Source organism: Harpia harpyja, chromosome 7, assembly GCF_026419915.1.
Source record: "Harpia harpyja isolate bHarHar1 chromosome 7, bHarHar1 primary haplotype, whole genome shotgun sequence".
In the NCBI taxonomy this organism is placed as follows: Eukaryota; Metazoa; Chordata; class Aves; order Accipitriformes; family Accipitridae; genus Harpia; species Harpia harpyja.
Window position 1 is genome coordinate 5,425,187 of NC_068946.1, and position 13,569 is coordinate 5,438,755.

The 13,569-nt window shown below is 48.9% G+C and overlaps 1 protein-coding gene across 11 annotated transcripts in view; it reads left to right on the forward strand.

The window, feature by feature from the left end:
* Positions 1 to 1,789: 1,789 nt before the first annotated feature.
* The window catches only part of PIK3CD (phosphatidylinositol-4,5-bisphosphate 3-kinase catalytic subunit delta), a 33,445-nt gene continuing 21,665 nt past the window's right edge, over positions 1,790 to 13,569 (forward strand). For 4 of the 11 annotated variants that reach the window (XR_008236129.1, XR_008236130.1, XR_008236131.1 and 1 more), the window contains exons 1-5: positions 9,444 to 9,637; positions 9,962 to 10,035; positions 10,398 to 10,561; positions 12,052 to 12,280; positions 12,690 to 12,919. Coding sequence is in view for 5 of the 11 variants with exons in the window: in XM_052793579.1 (XP_052649539.1) it covers positions 10,421 to 10,561; positions 12,052 to 12,280; positions 12,690 to 12,919 (600 nt within the window). In the remaining 6 variants the exon portion in view is untranslated. Of the gene's footprint in view, positions 1,813 to 8,934; positions 9,390 to 9,440; positions 9,638 to 9,961; positions 10,036 to 10,132; positions 10,254 to 10,397; positions 10,562 to 12,051; positions 12,281 to 12,689; positions 12,920 to 13,569 lie in introns of those variants that run through there. The other 7 variants (XR_008236134.1, XR_008236133.1, XM_052793583.1 and 4 more) reach the window with 6 other exon arrangements.

Sequence of the window (13,569 nt, forward strand, 5' to 3'; positions counted from 1 at the left end):
ATCACATGCCTCCGGTAGTAGAAGCTTTAGGAAAAATGGTGGTTCTGGGAGTCATAAAATTGCAGGACCCGTCGGGACAATGCACTAATGCTAACTGTGTCCTATACCAAAATTGTTTGTTTCTACATGTGGGTGTGAAATAATTAAAAGCACAAATCCATGTTCACAATCTCTTATTATTCGTGACCCAAAGCACGGTGGGCACTTCTCGAGTGCAAGAGGAGACGTGTGAAAAGAGAGATTTTTTTCAAACGAGCAAATGGTCTTTGGGTATCTAATTGCTGCTGAAAATTTAATGAGGCAGAGGAGAGCAAGTGGTTTTGAAGACTGGAAACCATTCTTATCCCCATCTACTGCTTCTTTGGAACTACCAAAACTTCCCTCGACGGGTCAGAGAGATGCTCTGTGCAAAAGGGTGAAATTTAGCCGATGTTCATAGCCTAGATGAGACAGCTGGTCAGCTTTTGGAGGAAAAAGGAACAGGGGGAGAAAGAGAAGGAGGAGGATGACAACACCCCGTGGGGTGTTGGAGAAGCCGACCCTTGTGGCACTTTAGGGCTCCGGAGGGGTGGACCCTTGCACGATGGTTTGGTGCCTGCGTGGGTTTCCCCTGTGGCCAACGGGCCTGTACAAGGGGTTGGGGGAGGAAAAAAAAAAAAAAAGAAGGTTAGATAGCCTGTACGTCCTCAGTATCCAGCGTACCAAGGCGTGCTCGGCTCCCCTCTCTCCCGCGATGAGCAGCTGCTAGTGAAACACCAGGCGCGTTACAACCGATTGCTGCCCTGCTCCGACTTTGGGCCCCACGGGCACCTTGCCTGTCTCGGAGGCGTTGCTTCTTGTTCCCCAAATCATTCTACTCTCTTTTGGGATTTGGGGTCCTCCCCATCCTTATCGCACAAAAGTTTTCCAGCGGAAGAAAGAGCAATCGCATGGTTGAGGTTGTCGAAGGAGCCCTTTCCAGGGTAGAAGTGAATCCCAAACCATTTTAAATCTCTGATGCGAGTAGTTTTACATGTACGTGTGGATTTATGGCCTGCCTTCACCACCGTGCCCTACAGTTAGTCCGTCAGCAATAACGGAGCTATCGTCTGGCGTTACCGGCAGCGTGTCCCTGCTGCATGCGGGACGTCAGCTGCATCAGGACGGTGGCAGCCATGTAACGCTTTGGCCATTTTCTGCGCTTGGCTGCCGGGATTGATTTCTCGGGGGGGGGTGTTGCATCGCCTCTCGTGCATCTTCTCGCGTGCTAGGCCGCGCAAACCAGCGCCGCACGCGTATACGCGGAGCGACCCCGCGTGCGACGGAGGGTGACCGCTGTGCAACTGCCCCCTTACCGGAGCACGACGCCCCGTCCCCGCCGCTGCAGGGTTATGGCTGCGTGACGCTCAGCTACAGCTTGACGGTTACCGGGACCCGGTGCAGAACACCCGGAGCGGGATCACCGCTGCACCGAGGCGCAGCTGGTGCAGGGGTTTAGGTGCAGGCTTCACTTGCACGCCGCGACCGGTGCAGGGTGGGCGCGCGCCCGCTCCCCGGTAGCGCGCGCGCCTGCCTGCTCGCCGGCGGCGCGGGTGGGCGGCGCGCGGGCGGGCCCCCCCCCCCCCCCCTTTTTTTTTTTTTGCAGCCGGTGCCCGAGCTCGCCGGCGGCGCGCGGGCGGGCCTTTTTTTTTTTTTTTTTTTTTTTTTTTTTTTTTGCTTTTGGCAGACGTTGCCTCAAAGCGCGCGCCGGCAGCCGGGGCGGTGCCGGTTTAACCGGGGCCGGGACCGCGCCGGGGAGCGCGGCAGCCCGGCCGCCGCGGGTGAGGAGAGCAGGTGAGCGGTGGGCCGGGGATTGGGGCCTGGGGGTACGGGGAAGGGGGGCCGGGAGGAGCGGCTGCCTGATCCCGGGCTGGGGGGGGGGGGGGGGGCCGCTGCGCACACACCACACCACCCCCCCAACCCGCCTCCCGGGGGTCTTTGCACGGGGTCCCCGCGGCTGGTGGGGTGCCTGTCCCCCCCCCCCCCCCCCCGCGTCTCGTCCTGCATGTGTCTCCGTGCCTAATTACTCCTCGGGCTCCTTTAACCAGCTGCGTGTGTTTTTTCTCAAGAAAGAGCACTTCTGCTTCGTGAAAACGGGGTGGTTTAAGACTCGGCAATCTGCGAGTCGGATGTAGGTTTTAGGGGGGTCGGCCCTTGAAGCCGTGTCCCCCCCCCACCGCGGGAACAGATGTGCTGGCAGCAGCCCCCCCTCTCGCTTCCCAAGGCGGGCGGCAGCGGTCTTTCTATTTTGGCCAGGAATGGGACGGTAACCGCTGGTGTCACCTGCTAGGGCTTCTGCTTGGCCTTTTCCCGGAAGGTTTGGCGCTCGGCACCTTGTCGCTGCCATTAAGAGTCACCCAGAGATCCGTGCTTGCTTGGCAACACCTGGCCATCCGTCCGTACCTGCTTCGACGTTGGGGTCGCGCTGCCTGGGCTCGCTGCAAACAGCGGTGTGCGTTTCTACTGTGGGTTAGCTTTGGGTTGCGTGTTTTGGCCGGGCATGAGGAAGTCTCTTAAGAGCTCTTTAAAGAGGGTCTCTTAACACTTAAGCACGGCGTGCTGTATGTGCTCGAGATGGGAACCTGAAGGTAAGAAAGTTGGGCATAGCAGTAGAGGGCAATAAGAAGTGTGTGGGTTATTTTTTATCAGCAAGATGCACTTGGGTTCCTGGTGTCCGCTCATGGAGGCAGTTGAAAAAGGCTAATTTCAGCAACATCTTCAGCTAGAAGCTTTCATTTATCACAATCTCCTCCAACTCCCAGACTATGCCCGTGTTAGCAGTAACAGCAAGAGTGTAAAGATCCCAAATCACTTTGCCAGCATTTAAGAATTGTGACATTCTTCGTGAGATACGCTTGTGCACATGAGAAAACTGAAACACAGAGGAGTTAATTGTTTGAAGTCACGCGTCAAACAATTGTCGGGGTTGGGAATGGAACTTTGCAAGTTGTCAGTTTTCAAGCTCTTGCTTTAACCGCTAAATACACTGTTTCCTACTAGATGCTTCCTCAGGCAGTACTGAAAGCATAGTTGATTGACTGTGAACTTGCCTAAAAGGCTGCTTCATAGTTTCCACCAAAGCAGGGCTCTTGAGTCCTCCCATCAGACACTTTTCTTATTCCCTGGTGTTCCTCTGCCTCTCTCTAGGGATACTGTTTCACTTCCAGAATGAGGGTATGGCTTTACGTTTCCATTTCTCTGAAGTTGCTTTACCTGCGCTCCTCTTTCCCTCCCTCTGGCTTTTACTTGTGGTTGGATCTAAGGTCCTGCTGAGCTTGAATGATGGTTTATCGCTGATGCTTTCTCTAGTTGCTCTGGAGCTGGGAGCCCCACGAAACTGCAGCCTGTTTTTATCACCATGTGTACGTTGCCTTTCCTATCTCTTTCCTTGCTGACAACCCCTTTCATCATCAGCCCTGCACACAAACAAGGTTAGCTCCAGTTCAGATTACATTAGTGTAGTTCTGCTTCCCATTACTTTTCTCTGTGAGCCTGTTTTATGGGAGTGTGCGTGTGTAAGGCAGGCACGGAGCAATATAAATGCTCAAAGTAAAGGAGCCTTTATTTCATAAAGGGAAGGGTACAAGCCAAGGGGTTCTTTGGATCCAGTGGTTGTTCAAAGCCTGATCCTTGTAGTCTCCACGTAGCCAGAACACTTCCTCGGAAGGTGGAAAAATCCATGGTTCTCCGCTGATATCTTGATGCACAGAGGATGCTGATCTTGGTATGTAAATACAGGTTTATATCAGCCCTTCTGGTAGGGAAGGGGGATGCTCTGTAGTGGTTTAGAGGCCTGAAGAGCTAGGTGCGTGCATTTTCATCTCTTGCCCAGTTATCCTAGGCAGATTCCATTGTATGTATACCTCAGTCTAGTGGTTTGTGTAAGCAAAGTAGCGATTCATCAGGGGCTTAGAAATCTCTAATAAAAGGCATTACTGAACCAATGTAACTATGTGTGTGCTGTGTAGAGTTGGATGAACAACGAACTACTGTTGAAAGAACGAATCGGTGCAGGGAATTGTGCGGCAGGACATAAGAGATCAATGGACAAAACAGAAGCTGATAATATGCAAAAGCCTTTATTTGGTTTTTATATTTGGTAGAGGTAGAAGTCTTATTATGGTAAACTAAATAAAGGAGATTAGAACGTTCCGAACTAGGGTTTGAGGCAATGAACCCTGAAGATACAAAAGCGTTGATTTTAGGGGTTGTTCAGTACTTGAATGCTTCTCCACACCTTTTCGAGGGGTCCTAGTTTTTTCCCACCTAGTTCATGGGCCAGGTCTTACACTTGTGTGTATGCGTTGAAGGAGGAACCAGAGACAATTAGAGCTTTGGTGCAACACTGTCGCAGGAACTGAAGGAGAGCAATGATGGCCTAACAGCACAGTTGGGACACCGGTCCGTATTTTACAGAAACCTTAATGGAAGTTGTAAAGGAAATATTTCGTCGACACGACAGCAAAATCTATCCTATTAATGCCACCTCCAAAATGATGTTAGCAGGTATTCGAGAAGGCATCAAAGCCATTCTTCTGGCATAAAAGGCTGCTGCTAGCTGAATGTCCAGGCTCAGAGTTGCCCTTGGTGGCAGTCTGCAGGGGATGTGTGAGTTCTCAGTCCAGCTTGCTGTGGATCCTGTAGGCTGGCTAGAGCATCAAGTCTGATCCGCTGCATTGAAAGAAAGTCCCTGCTCATTTGGGTGAATGGGGCAGCACAGCAGACGCTTGCACCTCTACAGGCTGGCAGTCCCTGAGGCTGTGTTTCTAGCACTTCTCACCAGCATGTGTTCATTTTTAGATAAATAAAGAGCTAGGTTGTCAATACTTGTTCAGCAGGCAGAGCTGCAAAGGCCAGTCTTACTATGAGCTTCTGTTGGTTGCACCCACATCATGGGACTGGAGCCTGAATCAGGATTTTTTTTAATGTTACGCCACAAGGGAAGCAGATACAGCATGTTTCTTCTGTGTGATTAAGTGGCTGGCACCGGGATGTGAGTACGCAGTTAGCCCTGCGAGGCAGGAGTCCCTCTACAAAAATCCCACGTACAGTCACAGTTTGACACACCTGCTACGGGAGTTTTCCCAGTCCTTTCTTGGAGGGGAATTTGTGGGTTAATTTTACAGTCTGTCAATGCTCAAATGACATGTCCACAGCATACAGTGGACCTGTTTTACCCCGTGATCCCCACCAAAAAAGCAAGCCCAAGCTTTAAAACACTTTCTGAACACTCACCGAAAAGGGTCTTTGTCTATGAAAGCTTAGGGTTGGTTCAAATCTGCTAAGTGTATTGATTCCGTGGTAAAGGCATGTCAAGCACGTGTGTACATAAAAATTCCCGTGGTCTCCTCCCCCAGCTAAGTTGATGCCTGCAATGAAAGTGACTTCCTGCTGTCTCCCACGCGACACACATCACCTGTGAGCTCTGTGCCACTCATTTCTTATAAACTTGAAAGGTATTTTTGTAGTCCTGGGGTTTAGTAATTTTGTAATCTGTTTGTGGGCGTTAGAGCTTCCGTGTCTGTCTAACCCTGCAGCCTCACAGAGGTTTGTGGAACGCTGCTCCATGGGTGATCTTGCTAGCTTGCTGCCTTTTTTTTTTTCCTTTTTTTTTTTTTCCTCCCCTCTTGATAGCAGTTGTATGTTGTAAACACCAGAGCTGTGGTTGATAAACTTCATAAAAAGAGATTTGTGTTAGTGTGTTTTATGTTGACTGCTGGCTTGTTAAATATTGACGGGGTAATTTCAAATGTGTCTATTACACTCTGCATAAATCTGCCTTTATGTGCAACTCTGTATTCCTCAGGGTGTGTGAACCCAAAACATATGCTACCTCCTATTAGTGATCTTGTGCCTGTATTTGTTACATGGAATCCAGTAACATTGGGGTTTTATGTTCTGTCCTGGCACGCTAGTGCATGGACTAGTCCCATGTGCCTATCAGCTCTGCTTGGTCATCTCTCCTGTTTGCAAAAGATACACATTTATTACCTTCATGCTAATTAGTGCAAGGGGAAACTTTAAGGAGGGCAAAGCAGCCTGTAGCTTTCCTGCAGAATAATGAATTGAGGCAAAGAGGGGGAGAGGAAGTTGAGGACTTGACTTCATCTGAAACCTGGAATTTTGTCTCATGGTTATTTTCTTCCATCTCTTTTCTGGCCAGTGATGAAGAGGTCTGGGCACTGTAAGATGGGTTCACTGCCCATATGACTCTCAGTAAGGAAGTGATTAGTACCAATGGATGCATCTTTCCTGATTGCTCCCCTAGGAAATGACTCCACATCTCAAAATTACCAAGGGATTAGGGAGCAATTGTCCGTTACTAGGACTTTTTGCTGCTTGTTGGGCTGGTCTGAACCAGAGGCAGGGGTCAATGTGGAATGGGTCCATACGTATTTCATTCGTAGTTCCCCGAGAAAGTCTGTCTTGCACAGACTTTTACTTCCCCCTTACAACGATATTCCACAGAACAGAAATACATGTGAAAAGGGGAGTACACTTGAATTCTCTGGGAACTGTGGGGAATAGCTTTGTGTTTGCACCCATGGAAATCTATTGGGTGCGTGCTTGATGCTTTGTGACCTGCGTTGTGTGACAGCATGCATTTGTCTTCCTCTTGCACGCTCTGAGAAGTCCAAAGCGATACTGTGCTCTGCAGTTTGAGAGCTTGTTTATTTGCAGCTGTGATGGTAGTCACAGCCCATGCTGTACATCAGCCAGTTCACACACTGCTAGCCCCACTGCTGGGCTCTCCCATTGGGCTGTGGCTGGTCACTCCTTACCTTTTCTTAGCAAGACCTGAGGTTCCCATCAAGTGTGCTTGCTTCTTTTGGGAAAAGAGCTTCCATTACTGCCTCCCTGTGGGATAGGAAGAATGGTTCTTTCTTAGGGCGGCAGGGTCCCTGCCCGTCTCAGGAAACAACAGAATAACATTTTGAGGAAACTGCATCTTGTTTTCATGTGCTCAGCTATGCCAGCAGCACTGCCAATGAGACGCTGCCCCTGCAACTGCTGCCTGTGCAATACCCTTTCCTGGAGTCGGTACGGTTGCGTGGTAGACAGCGTTTACAGCACACGATCTTGGGTGTCCTGCCCAAGCAAGTACATACCACGGGGCAGTTTTTAGGTTAGGCTTGTGTACAAGCAGGCCCAGAGGAAAATTGGTGCCCGAGATGAATGAGGAGGTATTTGAGGCCCTGCGGTTTCCTCAAATGTTCTGTGCATACCTCCAGTTCAGGGGCTACATGAAGTTCTCAGAGCAATATACTTGGCCCTCACGAGGGCCACGTCTTTAGCTTGGGTGTACGTGTTGTTGTGACTTGTTTGGCCACTGAAACAGATCAGCTGGCTGGCCAGTCTTGAGGTATATCTCTCTTGGATGGAGTGTGTGTACGCGCCAACTGCAGACCAAGAGCTTTGTGCGTTCTGGTTGTCTGTTCTCCTCCTTAGCCCCTGGGGTGCCAAGCACCACGTGCGTCCTGTCCTGATAAACTGTCTGGCATTCTGGGAGTCAGAAGGCAGCAGTGTACCTGCCTTGCACTTGAAACAAGTGTTTGAGGGTTGTGGGAGATGGTGGCTGGTCGGGGAGGAAGAAGTATTATAGGAAGATGTAAGTGGGGTAATGTGGAAGTATTCTAGCAAGAAGAAGTTTTGGGGTATATTGCAGTCAGAAGAGTGAGGATGGGGAGCATCTTATGATAGAAAGTAGGTGGCTACAGCCTGGTATTGATAAGCAGGGGTCTTTGACAGCCTGTGTGCCTGCTTGAGGTTGGTTCCGTGGGTTTGCATCCCACTAAAACACAAACTTCTGTCTCACCCTTGCTTGCCCTAGCTTTGAGAAATATGCAAGTTGTGCAGCAAACTAATTTCTGTCAAGCGTGGGTTGATTAACTTGAACCTCAGGCTGCCAGACCTACAGGTCAGAACCCTACCACAATATGGGATTTTTAACAATAATCTGTCTATCAACCAGGATGAAAGTCTGAGATGATGCTGGGGCTTTTAAAAATTGACAGCTGTGATGGAGAATCCTTTTTTTAAAGACTGCTGCAGTGAAAGACAAAGAGTATATCTCAACCCCAGTAGCATAAAATTCCAACAAAAAGGAGTGATGCTGCATTTGGCTAGTCACAAATGGCAAAATGACCCAGAGAAAAGGGAATTGTAATTGCTTTTACTCATGAGGTCAAGATAGTGCAAACAAGATTACAGCCTGGAGAACTCTGTTCCAATTTCCCAAGGCAAAAGGGAAGATGAAAGTGGGATGGTGCAGGAGTATTAATCTATGCAGAGCTTGCTTCATGTTAAAACTGTCACTCTGGATCAGATCTACGGTCCAAGCAGCAGAGCATTCTGAATTTAGCAATGGGAAGGGGAGAAGCTTGGTAAACGAAGTATTAAAAATAGTGCAAGTCCAGAGTTATTCTTGCTTTGGCATATCCACTCCAGGTTCTGTTGGAAAAATCCGTCTACACCGGGAGATAATCAGTGAGTTTGGAAAGACAAGGTATTGAGCAACTTGAACTTGACATTGTAGTGCTAATAGCTTACGTACTTCATGTCTGATAGGATGTGGCATCAGGTAGAAATCCTCAGCAGAAGGAAGCAGTTCAGCCGTTGTTGTGTCTTCCATCTCTGCTGGTCAGTAGAGTCCTGGTAGTTTGCTACTTTTGTTGCCATTGGGAAAGGCTGAGGTAGCAGATAGTCTAGAAACTTGCTGGTTTTATTGTTAATGAGCAGAAGACAGGGCAAACTTGTTTTGCTTTATTCAAACTTGTAAACCTTGCCTCCTCCTCCTCCTTTTACTTCCCTCCATCTTCAGGCACATGGGTGGTTTTGTGGTGTCTGTATCCGGTCTCTGTGTGATACAGCATGTGCGCTGAGGAAGCAGGACAGATAAAACATAGCTCATATTTCTGGGAATCCGTACCTCAATGCTGATGGGGAAGTGTTGTGCTCCCAGGCACTGGCAGATAAGATGCTGGGCTTCTTGTCATACTGAAGCATAGGGCTGGCTCACGAGAAGCTGCCAGCAGGACTTCATGATTTGGGAGACCCAAATCTTCAGCAGCACGTTGCTCTGTTTCTTTCTAAATTTGTACACCATCCGACAGCTGCAAAGCTATAATTTTAAGTTGTGAATGAGCAAATTTTGTACTGGTTTCACGGGCTGAGGATAAGCGAAAGAATTGCTCAAGGCACGTGCAGGGCTGAATTTAGAACCAGCAAAGAGTCAGACTGGCAGGAGGCTGCAGTCTTGGTTTCCACAGCGGCTACGTGCTATGGCTATGTGAGCACCCTGCAGGCCGTACTCCTGGCGTGTTTCTCTGCTGACCTGGTGGAAAAACTCTGGTAAGCCCGAGGGAATTTAGGTGAGCTGGTTTCTCTGCTGAGGTAGGTGGTCGAAGAGAATTGGGTAGAGCCACTTATCCGTCTATTGCTAGGAGCTAACGCTAACAGTTCCAAGCTCTTCCTGCATGTGGGGACACCACACTCTGCTGCCTGTCATCTGTGGAGGAAACTGGAGTTTTATACTGCTCTACTACTTTGCTTGTGGGCAAATGGATGGAGCGTGAGGGTTTCTCTGACTTTGGTGTTACGTGTCTTTAAGAAAGAAAATGTACGACGGGCTTCTGGTGCGTGCTTTTTGTTTGAGCTGTTCATGTGTGCGCTTACCCTGTGTTTGAAAGCAACAGTTTGTACCTGATAGCATTCAGATTCTTTTTCTCTTCGTGTTCTTTGGATGTACTGAGACGAAATTGTAGAGACCTGCCAAGTGAAAGGATGCAGGTGGAATTAACAAATCTATTTTGATTGCCTCAGCCTTAGATTTCATTTTTCCTGTACTTGTAGAGGGGGGATATACAGTGGAGTATTATTTGTTTGTGTGTATAAAAATGCATGCGTACTCAGAACCAGCAACACCTCTTTCTCCCTCTTGCAGACTGGAACTGAACTCTGGAAAAACAAAGTGGAGCTTGGAGCATGTGGCCTGAGGATTGCCTTACAAAGCCAGGGGTAGGGACTCATTGTTTCTGTTGGCTGTTTGGTTGTAGATGAGCTATCGGGACAAGTGCCTTTGTTCTTAAGTGAAGAGAATTCTTTAATTTCTTTGTCAAATGTAGATGTTAATCCCAGTCTAGAAGAGATTAAGAAAGTTGCATTGAAATAGAAGCAAATACTATAGCAAGAACGCCTCTGTGGCTTAAAGGCACTGGACTGGAAATTTCACTAAGGTGCATATTTTCCTGAGCTATGAGGATATGCTAACCTTCCTTTCTTTGGGTTCTTTTGCACATTAACTTTCTACAGAGCCCAGCACAGATCTGAGGAAATATTATGTAGTCAACAGCAACAGACTTTCTCCCCTTTTCTTGCAGGTGGTAGCTAAGAAGTGAGCAGGATGCCCCCAGGCATTTACTGCCCTATGGAATTCTGGTCCAAGGGGGAAAACCAAAACATCCAGGTGGACTTCCTGCTGCCCACAGGCATATACTTAAACCTCTCTGTGTCCTGCAATGCCAGCTTGGGCACCATCAAGCAGGTAACAGCCTTCTTCCACAGTCTTATCTGCAATCTCCTGGAACGAGGAGTCTGTTCTTGGGGAGCACCTGGGGAAATGTGTTGGGTCTTAACTCAGTGCAAGTTGGGTTTCTTCTGCATTGCTCTGAGGCAGGTCCTTGTGACTCACTATGAGAGCTCCTCCTTGGTGACAGCCTCTGCAATCCACTAAACCCATGTCTAGCCATTGAGACTGCCAGCAACAGGGTGCTGGTGGCGGTGCTAGTGGCGTCAGGCTCAATCCTCTAGTTGTCCAACCTTGGGATGAGAATTAGAGTAACTGTGGAGTGAGGGCAGATTTGAGTTGGCGACGTAGGGCTTGTGGATTGTGTGTTCAGTTACTGCTTACCTGAGCCAACCAGTTGCCACGCTGGATTTTTCATTATAAAAGCTCTTGTGTATGCATATGTAAGTAAGAGAAGTCACCCCCAAATAGACAAATACAAACACTGGACTGACTCAAAGCATTCAGGATGCCAGCCCAGTCTTCTCTTGCCTCACAGAAATTGAATACTGAAAATTGGGAACAGTAATGATAGAGAGGATATTTCTTAGTGCTTCATTTGAGGAATAAAATGCTGTAGTGAAACCATGTGTAAATGAAATGTAGCTGCTTCCTTGTTTCCCTGGGCAGAAAGCGAGGTTAGGGGAGAGTGAAGGAAAGCAGTGGAAAAGGTTTTCTCTGCAGCAGCAACCTGGCCTAGATGAATCACAGATCACAAGGGACAGAAGCACAGTGCCAGATTATTCCAAGTTTTCTCATGCTGCAATTTTCAGGTTTAAAAACCCAAACCCTAACCCAACCAAAAAACCCCTAAGTAGAGCTGATTGTTTCCAGCTGTTAAGTTACAGGTGTGTGTTTTACAGCCAGTAGGCACACGGGGTCAGACCAGGGGCCCATCTACTCCAGAGTTTTGTCTCCTGTAGCAGGCACTTAGGATGAGAGTGAAGAAATGGAATATGAACGGTCGTGTGGAAGTGCCATCCACTGGGAGCGAAGGATCTTTGGATCTGGATAGTGTTGAGAGGACTTGAGAAAAGTTCTTGGCTCCTGTCACAGGTTTCATGTTACCGGGGGCAAGTTACTTAGCCCAATTTTGCTTCCAGTGGGGGTAATACCTCTATTTCACAAGGCTAGCAGTCAGCAGGTACTTACTGTGAGGTATTCGGGTGGGGGCTATTTAAATACTCAGGTTGAGGGATTTACTTTGCCTGAAACAAATGGCAAGCATGAAAAAAGGAAGTCAATTAAAGGCACTTGCAAATAAATCCACCCAGCAGTTCAGCACAAGTTGAAGCCACCAGACTTGGCTGAAAAGCAGCCTGTGATTGCAGGTCCAGGAGTGCTGTGAGAAGGTTTGGCTGTGCATTTTCTTCGCTGAACGGTGTATCTCGGGAGAGTGAGGTTGTTGGAGGAAGATGAGGTTCTGGCAGCGCAGTGCTAACTTTCACCCTGCTGTTGGTCTGGCCCAGGTGGTGTGGAAGCATGCTCAGTATGAGCCACTGTACCATATGCTCAGTGATCCGGAGGCCTATGTCTTCACATGCATCAACCAGACAGCCGAACAGCAAGAGTTGGAGGATGAGCAACGTCGGCTTTGTGACATCCAGCCCTTCTTACCGGTACTGCGGCTCGTGGCTCGAGAAGGAGACAGAGTCAAGAAGGTTATTAACTCCCAGATCAGCCTGCTCATTGGAAAAGGTCGGTTCCCCCGACATTGCTCTCGCCAGGAGTGTGGCAGGGGTGTTGGCTGTAGGTGAAACACACTTCTGCCGCAGACAGCCTTGCTGCCTGTGGAATAGCGATGGGGCCCTGCTTATGCAGGCGATGAAATTAGCAAGTTTGGTCTCTGGTGGGTCTGGTGAGGGAACAGTGTGTGTGCAGACCCAAGAAGGGTGATCTTTCCTGCTGGCAGAGGGCTATCGTAATTGAGTCGGTGCAATTGTACATAGTAAGTGATGGGTAGTAGCTTGGCTGACCCTTCTCCTTTTGGCCAAATATTAAGCATGTGTTTAGGAAGACCATTTCACAGACACTTGATTATCAAAGGCTCATTTTCCCCATTGGGTGCAGACGCTTATTTTGCCTTTCTGTCTTACTCTCTGCTTAGGTTTGCACGAGTTCGACTCTGTGCAGGATCCGGAGGTGAATGATTTCCGCACCAAAATGTGCCAGTTCTGTGAGGAGAGAGCAGCAAAGCGGCAGCAGCTCAGCTGGGCAGCTTGGATGGAGTACAACTTTCCCTTGCAGCTGGAGCCCATGGCCAAAGGCTTTGGGACTGGTCCTCTACATACCCCCACCAAGAACATTTTTGTCAACGTCAGGTTTCAGTCTGGCGGGGTAAAGCACAAACTTTTCTGTGACAATGTTTAACTGGTTTGTGCTTTCCCTTTGGGAACCTTTGGGCATTTGGAGACAGAATAATGTGTGCGTGGACAGTGTTTCCATGTGTTCAGTGTTTCATCTTCATTCTCCAGATTTCTCTGCCTGTGGAGATGGTTGGGAGGGCACACTCTGCGCCTCCAGCCAAGGGAGCTGTTCCCCTTCCTGAAATGCGTTGGGTGTACTGGTTAGCTGGTAGCTGAGGTTGCTGCATGTACATGTGGTGGAAGCTTTTTGGTTTTGGGTAGGAGAGGAGCACGGAATCCAATACATGCCTTGTCCTTTTGAAGCCCAAGGGTCTGCTCAGCTCATGCTGAGCATACACTGCTTGCAGGCATCGGTCTGTGTAGCCCATGGGCCCCTGTTCTTGCCTGCTACTCTTGGTTAATGTTATTTTTGCATGTTGTGCCTGGGCATGAAGCAGGAGCCACCCCATGGGAGAAGGGCCTTCCAGAGCAGTGTGTTTGAGCATGGTGACCCTAGCCACCCTCTGCCTTGCTGGTGGAATGACAGTGGGAAGATTTTTAATGACTAGCAACCACATGAACTGGTGATTCTGCTTAAACTGGACTTGAAGTTCCTGATTTCCAGCCTTGCGCTTGTGCTGC